Source organism: Aspergillus luchuensis, chromosome 3 (genome assembly GCF_016861625.1).
Source record: "Aspergillus luchuensis IFO 4308 DNA, chromosome 3, nearly complete sequence".
In the NCBI taxonomy this organism is placed as follows: Eukaryota; Fungi; Ascomycota; class Eurotiomycetes; order Eurotiales; family Aspergillaceae; genus Aspergillus; species Aspergillus luchuensis.
The window spans coordinates 4,525,654-4,543,704 of NC_054851.1; the positions used below are offsets into that span (position 1 = coordinate 4,525,654).

An 18,051-nucleotide genomic window follows, 5' to 3' on the forward strand; every position below is an offset into this window, starting at 1 on the left:
CAGGATTCGAAGGTTGTTTTCTAGCATCGTGCGGGGGGCGCTATAGCGGGCGTCGGAGCACAGGCTGTTGCCGGTTGCGTGCTCTCCTCTACAGTCCAGACAGCGTGGTCTAACGCCTGGAGGACATCGCGCTCGCTCATGTTGGTCGCCACAGTGACCGCACCGTGGTGTCTCCTTGCACGACCATGCGAGGTGACCAAACTCTTGACAGCGGAAGCAGCGTCTTTTCCTAATTTCACAATTCTCTACTCTTTCAATGTACCGTTGGTCGATCAGAAGGCCGTTGTCGAGCATCCAGTTCGCCGCCTCCGCTGAGTCAAACCAGATCCCCAGTGATGCGAACGGCCCTAATGCTTTGTCTTTTTTCTTAAGCCAAGCGATATCTTCGATTCGGAACCCACGTTCCTGGAGATCATTTTCCTGTGCAATTTTCCGGATGGCTCCTGTTTTGTCTTTCTCTAGATCCAGCCCCTGTGTTGGGACATGGTGTACGGCTACCCCGTAACGTGGTTTTACCAGTCTTGTCTCACGGCCCAGCTCCTGTAACCATTCTGTATTGTTCCTGGCAGTCTCAGCTAACTCGGGGTCTTTGAAACGGATCACATATCCAGTTTTGGTGGTTCCAACCCCTGCTACCTGTACCCCGTGGGTGGATGGTGCGTTCAGTAAGGCGGTCCTGATGTGGTTGTTCGCAGACGGCATGGGGAGGTAACGGCCAATTTCATTAGTATTGGTGTATATACCGGTTGTGTCAGTTGGCAACGGTTGGGTGCTGATTCGGATACAGTTCTTGTCCTTTTCGGTGCGTCGGTTCTTGCTTGGTTCGCAGATGTTCGTGTCCGCTGCTACGGCGGCCCACGATCGCGTTGGATTCGGTGCGTCGAGCCCTTCGATTTGAGTTCGGAGCGTTTGGATCTCGTCTTGTAGTTTCTCATTCTGAGTTTGTAGTTCTCTCTGATTGTGTTTCACTTCTCTCAGCTCAGTTCTGGTGGCCTGGATCAACGTGGTTTGCTTCTCAATGGTATGTTGCAGGTGTTCGATGATCTGCCGGATTTCCTTGGTGGTCACCGGGTGTGTTGGTACCTGCGGTGCTTGGTTCGATACTTAGTGAGTTCGCCTGATCCTGGTGGTTGTCTGCGCGTGTTTGTCTCCGTGTCTTGCGCGTGGTCGTTGATTCAGAGTTTTCCAGCGCGTCGTTCCCCAGTGTGGTCATGTTCCCAAGGGGCTCGGGAGCACCCGTGGGTGGGTCCGCCATCGCGATAATTCTCGCTCGGCACACAACAACCGTTTTATATCGCGCTCATTATCAACCAGCACTACGAATTAGCCTTCCCCTTAATCTAAGTCCTCTCTCATACAGTCATACAGTCCGCACCCGTATAGCCGGTTCCGATATTCCTCTGACCTTCGAACACATGACAATTGTTTCCCAGCCCCACTGCCAAGAGACTAGCGCAAGCCGACTATTTGAGCAATATTCGTTACAATACGACCTGTGTTAAACGGGATTTCTTTGGGCGTTTTCATTGCTTCACGTGATTACTTATGCACTTGTGCCCTTTACGTTTGGGAAGAAATTCCAGCACGTAGTCACATGACTGAGGTCCATGGATGCACGTCAACCTTGCTTCGCGCCACTACCCAAAAGTATCGGTGATTGGCCACCACCTACTGATAGAGCCCGAAACATCGCGAACACTATTAATCTGCAGATAGCTATATAGAGCCCCGGTCTCCCTTACCCTTCTTTTGAAAAGAGACCTTAAAATAAGAGAGCTAGGAATGCAGTTCAGCACAGGATACCTCACATGACCGAGACCGCAATTATGGCAACTCTGCCGCTCGTGCTCCCAAGTGCAATAGTACTGTCTTTGACCGTTGACGACTGAGGGTAATAATTTGGAGGTAGCCATACCTCTCTTTGACCCTGAACAGTGACCCACCGCCCTGCTGCCAGAGAAATCTCCATCACCTTCTCGGACGAAGTTGAGAAGCTTTCATAGCAATTTCGAATATCGAAAGACCCTATATTAGTAATCAATAATGGCAGCTGCTCAGAAAATTGAATGTCGGTGGCAACATGGTCAGTGCTTATGTCATGCTTGAGAGTGCCCGTGGCCGCATCCCACAGCTTGATGGTGTTGTCATACGAGCTGGATGCCAGCAGCTGCCCATTGTTTGAGAAGGCGACCGAGATGACTGAATCAGAATGGCCCTCCAATGTATGCTTGAGAGCGCCCGTGGCCGCATCCCACAGCTTGATGGTGTTGTCCTCCGAGCCGGATGCCAGCAGCTGCCCGTTATTTGAAAAGGCGACCGAGTGAATCGAGCCAGAATGGCCCTCGAGCGTTTGCATCTCTGGATCCCAATATTCTTCTACCTTTGGACCTCTGGATAACCAAGCAGGAAGTTCTCTCTCAAAGCTCTCTTTGATCAAGGATCTATGTGGTGCAAAAATCAGGCCAGAGCTGTACAATTGCAATGGTGCCGTATCAACAATTTGTGCAAATTTTAGGATAAATCTTCGCGCATCTAAGAGAAAGACGTACATCTCATTACTGGATGTATCCTGGATTTCCCATTAGTGTTAGTCAGTCGGCTGCCACAACCTAGTCTAATACATACTTTGGTCAGCTGGAGCAAAGAATTCACTGCAATTATTGCTTCAGGTGTTATCCCTAAAATGCTCATTGACTCCAGCCAATGAAGGAAGTGCTCTTTTAGGAATGTTAAGATATCATTAACCTGGCTCATCGGGTCGTTGCTTCGAGCTAAATGGTGAATCCAATAGCGACAGGAATACTGCAGCTCTGGTAGTAAATAGTGGTCAATAGACTTGTGATTGATATCGCTGCGCTTAGTTCCATAGCTTCCAAGTCTGCATATGTTCTTCTTGAGGTACTCGCGCATGACAGAAAGACACGAGATAAATATTGTCTGGTTCATTTCCTTCTCATCAACCCAAAATGGAGTTTTTCCGCGAGTGCTGGGGTCAAGAAGAAAGTCTCGAAACGATTGATGGAAGAGCCTCACTGGTAGTATGTCATTATTCGGTATATACAGGACAGAGTGCAGTGAGTTCAGTCTGGCAGGGATGGACTGCGTGGAGATTCCCATGAACTTTGAGAGGGATGTAAATGATAATGGGCTCTCAAGAAGAATAATTGTGCCGACAACTTCTCGGACCCCCTGAATCAACTGCTTTTGTGTTTTTCCATTGTATTTAGAGACCAGGCGGTCCAGCACTGGCAGATATGTTCCATCCAACTTTGACTCATGATTCTGGTATTTGAGGATCTCGGTGAGACACTGCGCGGGATCGAGATTGTAATCCTCAAATAAACGACATATCGTGGCAGCAAAGATAAATAACGGGACTGACATGGTAACAAGGCGTTGGGCATTCACATAGCCAGGCCAGTCTGAAGAGAGGGATCGAGTGTGCCTTATCGAAACAAATTTTTCTTTTAAGAACATCGAGATATCACGTTCTATTATAGGCTTGGGTACCTCATGGAGGATTAGGTCACGATGGTCAATTGCATTGAAGCCTAATCGAAGAGGCAGCTCGGGTCGGCTGGTAATGAAAAATCGTAAACAAAGAGAGTTGACATCCTGAACTCGTGGCAAGAGCTGGAGGATGACTTTAATATCATCATCACGATCGCATTCATCAAGTGCATCAACCACAACTACAAGACGCAAGCTCTGGAGACTAGATTGACTTAAACTGTGGAGTGGTCTGTGAATAAGCTCCTCAAATTGCTCCTTAAGTGGCATGGTTGAGATTCTCGGATTATCCCGAATCGCCTGCAGGATAGCAGCGCGAAGTTCCGGGATTCTGGTAAATAGCTGTTGGATGATAGTAGGAAAGAAGCGAGCTGCGTTACCGCGGTCTCCTTCACCTCTCTTGAAGAAGAAGCTCGCCCCCAACAGCCCTTGCTCCTGAAGGTCTTTTGCCACGGTTCGTGATATTGTGGACTTGCCAGTTCCGGCCAAACCATTCAGCCAGAAAATACATTTTCCTTGATCTGATACAGCCCAATCTCGAATGTCGAGGAGAAGCTCTTTTCGGGTCCCTGGGAGGCATTCTTCTTCGTGTTGATCCATATATGTTCCAAATTCAGCTCCTGTAGCAACTGGTAGATCCTTCAAATCAATGCTCTCGGCAAGCGCATGTACTTCTTGCGCCGATCCGCTAGTGATCGAACGAAGGTTGTCGATGTCCTTGGATACGTTAGCCAGTTGGCTTTTGATTCCTAGTAAAAGGTTTTAAGCATGATGATGAAGTTATTGAAAGGTAGCTATAACTAACCATCCAATAGTTCGCTGACTCTTCGCTCAGCCTTTACCCGCTGGGGGACAATTTGATACAAGAGATCCCTTGCATATGCAGCCGCCATCATTGCAGCCCAACCTTGCCATTCCTTGCCCTTGTGCGAGTCGGCATAGTCGCAAACACCACGGATAACCAAGCAAGGGAAATGGTTCATTAATCCAGCTGCTTCCATTTCAAGGCATAAAACATCCTTCTCTGCTGCTAGCTTATCACGGAATATTGCATCCTTGATCACTCTGTTCCCAGATGCTATCAAGCCATAGTGAATAGCAGGGTCATATTCCTCATCGGTTCGCTTTGGTCGACAAATCAAGTTTGAACTGTCACAAATCTCGCCACAGTTGGCATGGGGATTCAGATGAGCAAACTGGCTTTCAAAAAGTCTGTCGGCCTCGAAAGGAGATTGCATATATCTCCGTTTCAGTCGATTATTGCCTTCAAGCACGGCTTGAATGCTCTCCTTCAACTGATGGCCCTCCTCCTCATACTGTGCTTGGAGCCCAGCGACAGCTGTGCGTAGAATCGGCGGCGGCTGGTTCAAGAACCCGGTTTGATAGAACTCTTGCCCTTGCAACTCTTTACCGAGGTCGTATTGCAGCAGGCCACCTCTCCCATTTCGAGATGAGCTCACGATAACATCGCCAAGACGGATGTCATGCTTTGTAGGCACCCCACCACCAATCCCAACCATGAGCCCAAATCGGATGTTCGGAAAGCTGTGGACCATATCCCTAGCCACCCCAGCAGCTGATGATATCCCGTATTCTCCATCTGGCAGAACGGCAATAACAATCCGATGACCGCCGACTTCCCCCAGCGTGTAGTGATTATTATCGTTTGGCGAAAGCGTCTCCGGGCGAGGATGTTTCTTCTCGAAAAAAGCTCGGGCAGCGACGTATTCTGTCTCCAAGGCACATATCCAACCAACAGTGTACTGGTCTGGATCTGACATTGTAGGGCAGCAGGCGACAGAAAGGCCCTAGAAGGTAAACTTCATGCCGGCTAGCGGATACGAGCCTAATTCTATATGCGATTAAGAGTTCTACCTGGAAAGGAGATGTGAAAATGGAAAGGTGATAAGAGGCACTTCGGCTGGAAAGAGGGGTAAAAGAGTGAGGCTGCTGGGTGCAATGCATATCATTGGCTTGAAATCCACAAGCGAGCCGCCACCGAACCCGTACACGGTATTGATTTCGCGTAATTCACCGTTTCAATGCGTATGCCACTCATTCGCAATAAAGTCCATTAGAAAGTGTGTTAAATGGATCTGTGACATACCCTTTCGGCTGAGCCGCCGGGCGTTAATGAATTTTGTGTGTGTGTGTGTGTGTGTGTGTGTGTGTGTGTATTATGATTGGAGGCATTGAGAAGTCTATGTTGCATTTTCAAGCTTTTGTTTGACTACTTCCTTTGACCGACCTTCCTGCTGAAGCGCGCAAGGAATGTTCCATACTGCTGCCATTGTCCCATTTCCACCTCACTATATATAAATATGAAATTCTACATCGCCTCGACTATCTCTTCGCCCCGCCCTCCTAATCCTCACCCCTCTACAACTAACGTCAAGGACCTCGAAAACCATATGGCGCAAGTCAATCGCGATTTTTGTTAGGAGTCACCTGCTGGCGGGTTTCAATGGGTTGCGCATGGCGCTGATCGGTATGTTTCCTGGGGCTTTCTGTACGAAAGTCCATCAATATATATAACCTTGGGCGTTGGGTGAATTCTTCCAGTGCTGGTGATTGGCCACATGTTCTACATCGTGAACCCATTACCGAGAAGCATTGTTGCATCATTATTCGTCGGGCTCAAACCACCATCCTCTCTACATTGCTATTGCAGTCTAGCTAAGTGCCAAGTGAGATAGATTCCGTGAAAGGCCTCACGAATAGGCTCATAACGAGGGAACAAAACGAATATAATATCGGGAAGGAACTCGAGAGCATTGCCATTTAAAGCTTCAACGACAAGAGGAATCTAGAACTACATTACTACATTGAGAGGAAGCTGATCAGGTCCAGCCTGAAGCCAAGCGCCAGTCACCCGAAACACAAAGAAGACTGCTCCGTAAAATTTAAATTAAATTAATTTTTTTTTCTATAGATACTAAGTTTAATTAAGTTTAATAAGTATTATAAAAATAAATATTATAATAATAAAGATTATAGTATTAAGTTTTATTCTAATAAGTATTATATAAAGTAATACATTAATATTTTTATCTAAAATTCTAAAAATTCTATATATTCGATACCCTAGAAAGCTTAAATTAATTATACTTCTTATCTAGTATAATTTATTATATCTAAATTATATATTTTCAAAAAAGTATTTCTTTTCATAAGAATATTAAAATATAGTAATCTATATATATACTTAGAATTAGTTATAAGAAAGTAAAGATCATTGTTACGGACCCCTGCTAGTTAACCTACTAGTAAGACAGACTTACCAGGCAGAAAGTACTGATAAGGACAGCACTCAAGTAAAACCAAAACTATTATTTAGTATAATTTTAGATTGCTCTTACAATGCCTGAAATAATTATATATTATATAATCATAGTATACAGACAAGTATATAATATAATTTATAACTACTGTACTGGTATATAACAGATCTGATAATATATAATAGAATATATAAGAATATTTTCTTATATATTCACCTAATTCTGTTCTTAATGCTTAATAATATTATCTTTAAATAATTATATATTTGGAAGCTTAGCTACAGAAATACTTGTCTGCACTTACTTATAAATAACTGTGTAGTATTATTTAGTCTTACTTCTCTTTTCTTGTTCAAGACTAGTTCTTTTTAATTAGTTTTTTAAATAATATAATCTTTATATATTTTTACTGTTTTAATAATATTTCTTCTTCTAGTAATGCCTGCAATAAACCAAGGATTTTATTCTTAACTATAAACTAAGTTATCTTCTAGATTATTATTGATAGACTGTCTTTACTTGATATTTTCTAAAAAATTATTATTATTAATTAATATTTTATTTTCTAGATAAGAATTGCGGTTTGCTATTCCGCTGCCTTTTTCGGCGGCAGGTGATGCCAAAAATGGCCGCCTTTCAGCAATATCCCTCCGCCACGCTCCCGTCTCTTTCGACCACGCACCACTCACCCACCGTTCCTGCCTCAGGCTGCTATTTCGTGCGCGCTTACATCCTTAGTTTCCTGAGGGCTCATCTTCACTATTTCCTCTCTGGTCCCCTTCTAGGGGAGGGGGCCGCCAAAAATGGCGTTCTTAAGCATCCTGCTAGCTGCATTCTGGCCAGCATTCAGCCGCCATGGTTATAAATACCTTCCTGTCAACCGCCCTCCGTCCAACACTCTGTCCTCATTTCGACACAACTACTATTTCAGAGCTCTCCCTCCGGTCTTACCTCGTGCTGCCTTCTATTTAATCGTGCATTAAAGCATCTCGAGCTGTGTGGCAGTTCCTTCGCATGGTAGGCGAAATATTCCAGCCATGCATTGCCGGAGGAGGCCCAATGTCAACAACCACGGAGTCACAAGCGAATCCTCTTGCACCTCTCCCATCGATACCGACAATGATAGACCGTTCGAGCCTGACTCCTCTGGAACTGATCTTACTGAGCCGGAGTGTTCGTCTCCAGCGGCTCAGAAGATTAACCGGAAGAAGTCAAGTCCAAGCACTGGAACACAACCGTCAGAAGCAGACTCGCCGGGTGTGGAACGTATCCACCGGGCCCGGTATCAAGTCCCAGACGATGACACGGATGAGGACCTGGCCCAGGTGCCGGAAGATTACGGCCGGTCTAACGACACGAAGAAGTTGAAACATCGACTGAAAGAGCGTTGGGCTTGGTAGGTGACCAGGACATCATTAAAAGCTTACAGTGAGTTACTATTGACTGACGGACATGTCTCATCTCAGGTTCTGCCAAGTCAAAGCAAGGGAGCCGTCCGCCGATCTAAAGTGGGGGAATGCGGAAGATGCACTGCGTGAAGCGTCTCCAAATGACATGCATCGATTTCTGAATTGGTGTTTAAAGCTGGAGTACAGTCCCGATGGTCGCCGTCAGAAAGGCTACAAAAAGGCCAGCGCCCTTGACGCGGATTGGAAGTACTTTCGAATTTATTACACACGGGTTACTAAGCATGAGATGAGCAAAGAGATGGGTGAGGCGGTTCGCACGGTTTGTTTCTCCATCCCCTACCCAAGGCTTGCTCTGACGAAAATGGACAGGGCATGAGATACTTGATCGATAAACGTGGCCTTGAGAAACAACCACGGGCAAATGTTCCTGTGTATATTGAAGATATGGTCCCATTCAACGAGACAATCCTTTCAACTCGGGAAAAGCGATTCTACTTGGGGTTCCAGCGGATTATTCTGTGTCTGTACAACACTATAGGGCTATTTACCATCAACCGGAAACACGCAATTCTTGATCTTCAGTTCAAGCATCTACAATTGTCGCTTCAGCAGGATCCGCACGGAGGACCTCCAGTGTTGACGATCGAATTTCAGCCTGAGTTTGTGAAAAGCGTTCTGGGCATGTCGAAGCTGTAGGTAGTACCCGGTGTCGTACACAGCTAGCTACACATCTCAAGGCTTGTCTGCTACATTCGGACTAACTGATTACTTAGCAACACGTTCACACTACCCGAAGTTGTCTACGGCGTATCACTTGTCTTCAGCCCGCATGTCCTGCTTCTGATTATATTATTTTATGTCCAAGCGTTTGAAGCGCCTCACTTGACCTCGATGGAAGACCTACGGAGACTGCTTATTGAGGGCGGCCGACAGGAAATGCCACTTCCTTTGAAAAAAGATATGGATAATTATTATGTCTTCCCAAGAGTCCAAGTGATCGATGGTCAGCCCTGTATTTTGTGGGAGACGCCCATGAGTGGAAGCGCACTCGATGCACAGCTCAGGACGTTTAGTGAGATACACGGCTTTCTTAATCATTTTTTCTCCCACCAGTTCCGTTACGGAGGAGGGAATTTACTTGACAAGAGTGGTAGGTGAACTACAAATGCCAAGATTCTCCTTTATATGGCGGGCATACTAAGAATTTTGTCCAGGTTTTGTCAGTGAAGCACAACGCAATGTGATCATGAATCACGCCACTAGCAGCACGTTTATTAAGCATTATCGTCCCCGTCGGCATACTGGTTTACAGGAGATCATGTGCGGTCTGAATCCTGATGAAGAGTTTTCAAGGGCTGTGACCCGGATGAGTCGTTGGATTGATCGGAGGCGACCACGATACCTGAGTGACTCTGACCGGGCATCAGTAGAGAAAGATCCAGAACTGCAATCGGCCATGCGCTGGCAATACGAGTTAGAAAGCCAGTGCGGTGACCGGCCTCATGACCCAGCCTTGCGGGCGATGCTGGAGGACCAGAAGCGTCAAGTCCACAATCTGCGCCGACGTCTGCAGGATAAACGGCGGAAGGAAATACGCCGTGATTTCAGTCGGAAACAGGCGGTAACCGACATAGAAAGACAGCTGACCGGCGGAGCTGTCAGTGACGATCCCGCGCGCGAGGTATTACGGAAGGAGTTTGCAATGCCATCGGAACAGATCCTTCTTGTGGAGACGTTCTTTACTTGGCCTATCACCGATTCATTGGAAGATGAGTGGACACGGCGTAATAAAGCCGTTGCGGCTGGTATAAAATACTGCGGCTTTCAGGAAGGTGGGCCCCTTCGGGGACGACCGAAGCGCTCTGCGCGGTGCGACAATGATGATGTAGTTCTACCCCCGTCAACTCGAAAGAAAAAGACGAAAACGCAGCCGACTGCGTTGTGGGAGAAGGAACATACCTCTGGTGGGAAACATATTCCGAATGCAGAGCAAACATTTGGATGTTTTCAATGTTCCAAGACATACTCGGACTATAATGGAGTGAAGAGGCATTTTCGAACGTCACATTTGAAGGACCGGAAATGTGATTTTTGTAATCTGTCCGTCCTGCACGAGATGCACTTGCGGAGGCATGCTGGGGATGTCCATGGCCTTCGAACATGAGCGTCAGGGTTTTGCTAATCTAACGAGTCTCTTGCACTATTTATATGTTCTTTACTCTCTTGCCACAATTGGTACACAATGGCGAAGCTTTGGTTGGGTCTTTCCGAGCATTTTGATTCGAAAGGACTTCGTGTGGGGGTCAGACACTGTCTCCATCCATCTTCTGGAGGTTCTAATAGTCAAAATATGATATTTAATGCAATGAAAGCACATAACAAAAGCTCCCCAAGATTCCGAACAAAATCGACTCCATATGTACATGTACAATAGATGTTTGACTCATGGAGCTACAATTTTCAAAGATGTATGTTGCCACCAGCGGCTACATCATGCTTTCCTGCATTTCTTGGTGCCTTGATTGGCTGCCAGCCCACTACTAGTACTATCTGTAATTAGTATCAGTGCCGTAAGTCCGACAACCTGGGTCAAATGCGTTCTTAAATACCGAGAAACCACCCGGACTCCAGCTACGCAGGCCATGATACTTGTGCTGCTAAATTACCCGATCAGTTCATCTAATCTATGGCTGGGCTTTACGACCTACCTCCCGAGATCCTGACAATGATTTTCCAAAGTTTACCTTTTTCAGCAATTCTATCAACTTGCCTCGTTTCTCGATATCTTCATGCTACTTCGCTCTCCTTCCTTGTTGCTTCATTCCACGTGGAGTGCAAGACATCGCTGTTTCGGAGAAGATTGCAGTCGTTCCTGGAAACTATCATCAAAAATAATGCCGGGCAATATGTGAAGTCAGTCTCTTTTGACAGAATTGAGGAGATTCTGCCTTATGAGTCTGTATATCTATATAAATTCTTGCCCCAGCTATCACCACAGATACCAAATATACGGCAGCTTGCAATTTCTGGGGACTTCTATTTCTTGTCCATGCTGAGTGATTTTCCATTTCAACATCTAGAAGAGCTCTACTGTGTACAGAGTGGGCCTGCAATATGGAAAATTATTCATCTTTTCCCGCGGCTATCTCTGTTATCATTGAGGAAACATTATTGCGATACAGTACAGTTATCTGCACTTAATCTTCCGATCAAACAAATCTTGCTCGATGAATGCAATCTCAACACAGAATCTTTATGCCTGATAATCAGGAGCTGCAAGTGTCTAGTGAGCTTCCAGTATCTCCATCCTCTATCTTTTCCGATATTTCGAACACCTATTCCTCTCAATTCTCGAGACATACATGCAGCTCTTCTTACTCACAAGGAAAGCCTGGAGGAACTTGTTGTTGAAGTCTGTAAAAACAGTGTTGCATACGATAATACTCCTAGGTTTGGATCGTTCGAAGACTTTCCTGTTCTCCACAAACTGGGTGTGGAGTGCAACACTCTCAGCACACAAATCCCATTACCTCCATCAATGCGTTCAATAGTTATCAGACGTTGTGATCCTGCCGAAGCACCAAATATAATATTTTATTTCGGCAGGCATCCAACAGTGGAAGTAATTCAGTACAACTACACGGATGGACACATCGGTCGTTTTATCAAACAGCATCAGCATCTGGGAATGATACGTAAGGATATCCAGGTTGAACCTGCGAATTTCGATCGGGTTCCTTCCAAATATGTGTTTCATACGCGAGGACGATCTTGGCATTCACGTATGATCAACTCGAACTGATGTACTAGTAAGTTCTTATTGTCCGTCATCCTCCTGCCCGTTACGTTATCACCCCTACCCGTCTGCGGTTGCTGGGGTTCGTATTAGAGAAACGTGAATACATGGAGAAGCCGCAAAAGATGTTGCGAGATTATGCAGCGTGGAATGTGGAAGTCCTTATGCAAGATGCCGACATCCAACAACTATTCGACAGAGCACAGTACCATCCTTGGAGACTGCCATTTTCCAGTCGATGTGGAAGTGAATAATAGTTCATCAGATAGGATGGACCAAACACTCTTTTATTCTGCATGTACATGATCAGGTGTCATTTTAGCTGCTAATGATTGGCTTTTAGTAAGCCTACAAAGAAGCTAGAAATACTCCCATCACACGACTAGCCTCTGTGAGACAAAGAACCTTATCACTTTGAAAAAGGCGCCGAGGAAACTTGCTTGATGCTTGTTAGACTGTCGCTAAAACGAATCAATTGCCTACTGCTTGACCACAGTAACTTCTTTCACATTGATTCTCTAGCATAATGGGTTGCTCTGGGCCGTGAGTCAACGCCTGTAGTCCCAGCGAGGCGGTCGCTCTTTCTGCGGCAACAATTGTGGCCTTGCATAACTCATTTAACGTTAACTTGTTGTTGTTGTTGTTGATTCATACGCTGACCCCTCGCCTGAGCGATATGCAGGGTACTACTATCTCCACACTCTATGTACATCCATTCATCGTAGACTATTACTTTCCTGACGAACTTGGAGCCTCGTCAAGACCTGTGGTGGCCAGTGCCTGGGGTTGTGTTCTGCCGCCCCCATGGCGCGCGACTTCGAAATCTCTGCGATGCTTCCGCAAAGTCCAGTACCGCTCCGAGGATGCTACTGTCGGGCGGAGCATCTTCCAAACTACCTTTCTTACCTTGACCTGCTCCTCCCAGCATCTCTGAAATGTTGTTGAACGCTCTCCCAATCTTCTGCCGCATGTCTTGGCGCAGCCCCTTCAGTTGCGGGCAGTCGATCAGTACATCTATTCCTCCACACCCGCATTGTGCGTGGTCTTGAAATCCGTGTCGCTTGCTGTGTGTCGCGAGCCATGAGTGGCCGGTCCGGAGCTGCGTGAGGAGTTAGGCTCGGTTCCGGGGAAGTGAGCCGTATAGCCGGCGTGTGCGGCTTGCGGGCAGGCCTTGCTCAATCTGACGGAGGTGTCCTCCCTTTGGGGAGGTCCTCCACTCCTGCTCCCACTCTTTGCTGATCTTGTTGCGGATGTGTCCTTTCTCGCGTGAGAGAAAGGCGTCGGAAGGGGTGCAGTTAACTAGTTAACGTAACCCACGGTTAAACCGTCCACACGGTTAGGCGGCCCAGCTGGTAATACTATATAAAAGATCCTTTTTGAACATAAGATATCTCAACCATCAAAAGTCGAGGAGACATGAATTTTGATATCTAAATTTAAAATAATATAAAGAATCTTTAGCTAAATTCTAAAAATCTTATAAATATATATAATCAATTATCATAATACAATACCTGTATTTTATATGTATTATGTAAAAATAAGATCTATTAGTACAAATAAATATTTTTAAAAATCCGAAGAATGTATAAGATATATATATTATATATATATAATCTATCTATAATATTAGAACCACTCAAATACAGTATTCGCTGAGATATAATAGATTTAAAAAAGCATCTTTTATATGGGATAGTAGGATGGGCCGCCTAACCGTGTGGGCCGTTTAACCGTGGGTTACGTTAGTTATCACAGCGGTGCTGACAAATTGATACGGTAGTGGGTCTCCTGCTTGCGGGTCTAGTAATGCGATGTCCAATGGTCACGGAGCAACTTCCAACTGAACCGCAGTCGTCCCTGCCAAGTAGCAGAGGCAAATTTTGATTGGCTTTCTGACCTGACAAAGTGGGTCATCACTGCACACATCCCGCAGTGGCCCTGAGGGTTTACTCGATATCTTCCGCTGCGGTCCGGCGAAGCTCCCCGGAACTGCTCGTGAATTTCCAAATCGGCACCGATGTGCAGGCAATGAAAAGAGGCCTTAAGCTGGATTTTGTAATGTCGCGAGACGTACACGGATAGGACGAGGGATTGGCAACAGCCGACCATGAGAACATACTGATGCGTGGAAAGCCATAGTTGATCAGGATCTAGAGTTTTAGAAAGCCACTCGGAAGCGGGATGCATTCCGCCAGAAACTTCATCATCGCCGGAAAAGGACTGATTGAAGGATTTTCAACACACCGATCTGAAGTGACAGGTTACGAACACGCGAAAATCGATTGCTGTATGCCCTCCGGCAGGGTGTGCGGGAGTGGGTGAGAGATATATCCAAGCCACAGAGCACCTCCTTCCACAGCGAACGTACCTCATAGGCAAACTCATGAAGTGGCCCACCACAAAGGTTTAATCAAGCGAGACTGGCAATTCTACGAGGATGATAACAGCTCAAGAATTTTGGCGAGATTGCCGGCTTCAAGTGGTCATTGTTCGCCCATCGATTCCGGTACGGTGGCGGCACCATCCTCAATGAGAGTGGTAAGTGCTGGCACATGCCCATGGCTCCCTGGACTCCCTTCCTTGATCCGACACTAATGCAAAGAGTCGACTACGCTTGTTAGGGCTTGTAGGTGATGCACAGCAGAACTTGATTATGAAGCATGTAGACATCCGAACGTTTCTGAACCATTACCTTCCTCGACGAATCGGCACCGATATGCAGGCACTGATGAGGGACCTTGCGCCAGATTCCGCCATGATGCGCGCTGTCACACGGATGGGATGATGGATTGACCAACGCCGGCCCCGAGAAGTTACTGATGCACAGAAAGCCACAGTCGAACAAGATCCAGAGCTCCGGAAAGCCATTCAGAAGCGGGATGCATTCAGCCGGAGGCTTCAGCGTCGTCGGAAAACGACTGGTCGAGATTCAGATCGACTTGCCAAACTGAAGAGACAGGTCACGAATGCGCGGAATCGGCTGCTGTATGCCCTCCGCCAGCGAGTGCGGGAAGAATCCGACGAGGAGCAGGCGGTCCTCGACATTGAGCGACAGCTAGCGGGCACTTCGCTTCCCGACGAAGAGGCCAAGGAACAAATCCAAGCCACAGAGCACCTTCTCCCACAACAAACCTCCCTCATAGGCAAACTTATGACGTGGCCCACCTCTTTGTCAGTAGAAGACGAGTGGCGGCGACGCAATGAGGCCACTGAGGCTGTACGGCTGTATTGTGATGTCCTAGAAGGCGGCCCGCGACGCGGGCGACGATGAAAGCGAACAATTCCCGTGGAGAGGACGGTCCGAACTGACGACTCTCCCGCCAAGGGAGTGGTGGTGCAGGCGCCTGCCCCTTTCCTTTCTACGTCGCCCTCACCGCACGAAGCCACCTTGCGGGCAGCCGCAGAAGATATCCGAATTGCAGATATGCCTCACACATGTTTCCAATATTATAGAGACCCGGCAGGATCTGCTAACTGATATATCAAGCAATACGCCCACCACAAGGGCCTGATACGATACTTCTGGGACGAATATTTGAATGACCGTCACTGTAATTACTGTAACAAACTAACATCCCATGATATGTATTGGCGGAGGCATGTTGAGGAGGAGTATTGCCTAAGTATCTGATACTGTAGGGAGCATCGCGGTGGCCTCCTTTAAGTGTATTTATATTTTTGTAAAGCAGGTATACTTTCCAGTAGCGGGCTGTGTTGAATAGAGATAAATTTATTTATAGAATGCTCTGGAGCAATGGTGCGCTGGAATATGATAAGATGAATTAATAGTTTTTTTGGTACGGTTCGCTGGGGGTTGAAGGGTTGAATTTTATGTATTCCATTTCTAGAGATGATAGTGAGCCAGCTATGCTCCTCAGATGTTCTATTACATCAGAACTTCCCGAGGCTGGAGCTGGCTGAGATAAGTCACTGTAGTAGTATGAAATATTATCCAAAGCTACCGCAGTGTATTCTTATGCTCCAGAATATATATGAACTAGCAAACTATTTATATACATATGTTTTAAAAAAGCCCGAAGTACCTCTCCAGATCTGTGACGGCAATTATTGTCAGCCATGACTTTCGCCGAGTTCTTTGAACCCTTCGCTGTTTTGACGCGTGATAAGCTTGGAAAGGACCTTTAGTATCTCTCAAAGATGCTAACTGGAAGATTAATGTGTGTTACCTGCCAACGAATTTTTAGTTACCAACCTGAAAACATAAAGGTTTTCTGGTGATATGGCCTTGCTCCAGAACGCGAGGGTCGGTTTGTGAAGAAACCAATGCTTTTTTTTCGGTTCAAGGAAGAGATAATGACGGTATTTCTTGCATTTCGTCTTTCCTTGGAGTCAATCGTCACCACTTAATTGAAGATTTTATAAGCTAGGAAGTAAGCATACTGCTAATATAGGAATTCCCCTCAAGCTGTCTTATCTTCTACCATAGACCTCCATACCGGTACAGTATCCACTCAGCGTGGGCTCGATAGACCTTTGAGCTTGGCCAATGCAGTAGCTGCGTGGGATAACATTCATACAGGCAAGGCGTTCAAGACAAACATTCTTCACACCCCCAGAAGAGCTCTATTTGTAATAGAATGGCTCTCAACTGCTGTAAGGCGGCCAACAAGCTACTCTGAAGCGAAAGAGCGTAATCTATTTCTTCAGAGGAAGGTAGTGAGACCCCTTGGTGGGTAGAACCTCGGTATGCACTCGAAAATAGAAGCATCCAAGAGCTCTGATCCTGAATCTATTGATGATTAGAAAACTGGCAATCTTTAGACAATGAACCTGACTTTACTTCTTCCATTAAGCGGAAAATACTTGTCTCACTGTTTAAGTCCATCGCCGGAAGAATTTTAGGTCGCCTTTGCTGGATTTGATGGTCACCAGAGCGCGCCAATTTAGATCGAGTGAGCCAAGTATCTTGGATCATTTGATCGCTTCAACATAAAATGAATGCCGGTATTGATGCGTGTACTAATATGGGCATGGCATTGGGAAAAGTAGGTTTATATAGGTCACCGAAAAGACATCGCAGGATCTTCTCCGTATATGTTTCTATCTTCATCCACTGGTCAAAGCGTTAAACTAATGTCTTATTTAATTGACTGCGTATTTATTAAATTCTATGTAAGGTGTGATGGGAAAAAAAAAGAAAGGAAAAAAAAAATTATGAGTTACCAGGATAAGCCCTACTAGCCGGATCAGGAAGTAGCTCACTACATACTACTCTGCAGTAACCCGTTTGAGTGAAGCAAAGCTCGCGAGAAAAGTCCACCATTCAAGTATTGTCTCATCATTATCCTGTCTGGGGTTCTCACCAAGCGCCCAGAAGAAAGTCCATTCATTTTCCAGCTCTCCACTTCCTACCTCTGATTTCCTGCATTTATCTTTATGAGTTCCACAAAACTTGTATTAATTTAAGGTTACACAATCCTAGCAAGACAGTGTGCACTACGTTGATATAGATCAGCGAAGTATGCACATACTGTAACGGACTGCAGAGGAGAGCCTGAGGTTTGTTTAACATATGCCCGCCAAAACAGTATGATACACATGACTGCGTGATACCATCCCAAGTAAGACATCAATGACAACCTAGGAAAATACAGCCAAGAGATCTTAGTATACTACCAGGCATATGCTGGCAGGCTGAGGATGCATGGCTTTAATAGGGGAATACACACCTGTGAAATGCTATTTCGGCGACACCGCCGTGCCGCTGCTAGCTGCTACAGCGGATGTGTGCGCCAAACGTGACCCACACGGCGGCGATTGCTACCAACCAATGAGGACAGACGTGTGAATGCCAGCGCCTGTAGCCCACGCTGCACCGACTCCCTAGTGGAGCTGTCAGCTGGAAACGCACGACGTCCAAATGAAGGTCCTTGCAGAGAACTGGCTACTGCCTTGCCCACGGGCAAAAGTAGGGGCTGAGCCGAAATTTTCTTATGTTCTCTATGCAGAAATCGAACATCATGTCTGCCGCGTGATCCTCCTGTCCGTGCTGTTCCACCGTGTTATCTGAGCCACGGGAGGATGCAGAGAA

The 18,051-nt window shown here is 46.2% G+C and overlaps 5 protein-coding genes across 5 annotated transcripts; 3 read left to right on the forward strand and 2 right to left on the reverse strand.

Annotated features, from left to right (window-relative positions):
- Positions 1–2,532: 2,532 nt before the first annotated feature.
- AKAW2_31526A (uncharacterized protein) lies at positions 2,533–5,291 on the reverse strand (the record flags this gene model as incomplete). Its single annotated transcript, XM_041688161.1, has 2 exons — positions 2,533–4,259; positions 4,316–5,291. The coding sequence occupies 2 exons, from the start codon at positions 5,289–5,291 to the stop codon at positions 2,533–2,535; spliced, it is 2,703 nt and encodes a 900-aa protein (XP_041541973.1).
- Positions 5,292–7,828: 2,537 nt separating this feature from the next.
- AKAW2_31527S (DUF3435 domain-containing protein) lies at positions 7,829–10,364 on the forward strand (the record flags this gene model as incomplete). The annotated part of the gene is made up of 5 exons (XM_041688162.1): positions 7,829–8,187; positions 8,258–8,519; positions 8,570–8,892; positions 8,974–9,350; positions 9,415–10,364. The coding sequence occupies 5 exons, from the start codon at positions 7,829–7,831 to the stop codon at positions 10,362–10,364; spliced, it is 2,271 nt and encodes a 756-aa protein (XP_041541974.1).
- Positions 10,365–10,886: 522 nt separating this feature from the next.
- On the forward strand, positions 10,887–12,002 carry AKAW2_31528S (F-box protein; the record flags this gene model as incomplete). Its single annotated transcript, XM_041688163.1, has 1 exon — positions 10,887–12,002. One exon carries the CDS (start codon positions 10,887–10,889, stop codon positions 12,000–12,002), a length of 1,116 nt encoding a protein of 371 aa, XP_041541975.1.
- A 2,380-nt stretch (positions 12,003–14,382) lies between these two features.
- AKAW2_31529S (uncharacterized protein) lies at positions 14,383–15,270 on the forward strand (the record flags this gene model as incomplete). The annotated part of the gene is made up of 4 exons (XM_041688164.1): positions 14,383–14,403; positions 14,453–14,537; positions 14,621–14,766; positions 14,827–15,270. The coding sequence occupies 4 exons, from the start codon at positions 14,383–14,385 to the stop codon at positions 15,268–15,270; spliced, it is 696 nt and encodes a 231-aa protein (XP_041541976.1).
- Positions 15,271–16,548: 1,278 nt separating this feature from the next.
- On the reverse strand, positions 16,549–16,935 carry AKAW2_31530A (uncharacterized protein; the record flags this gene model as incomplete). The annotated part of the gene is made up of 2 exons (XM_041688165.1): positions 16,549–16,749; positions 16,801–16,935. 2 exons carry the CDS (start codon positions 16,933–16,935, stop codon positions 16,549–16,551), a joined length of 336 nt encoding a protein of 111 aa, XP_041541977.1.
- Between the last annotated feature and the right edge of the window lie 1,116 nt (positions 16,936–18,051).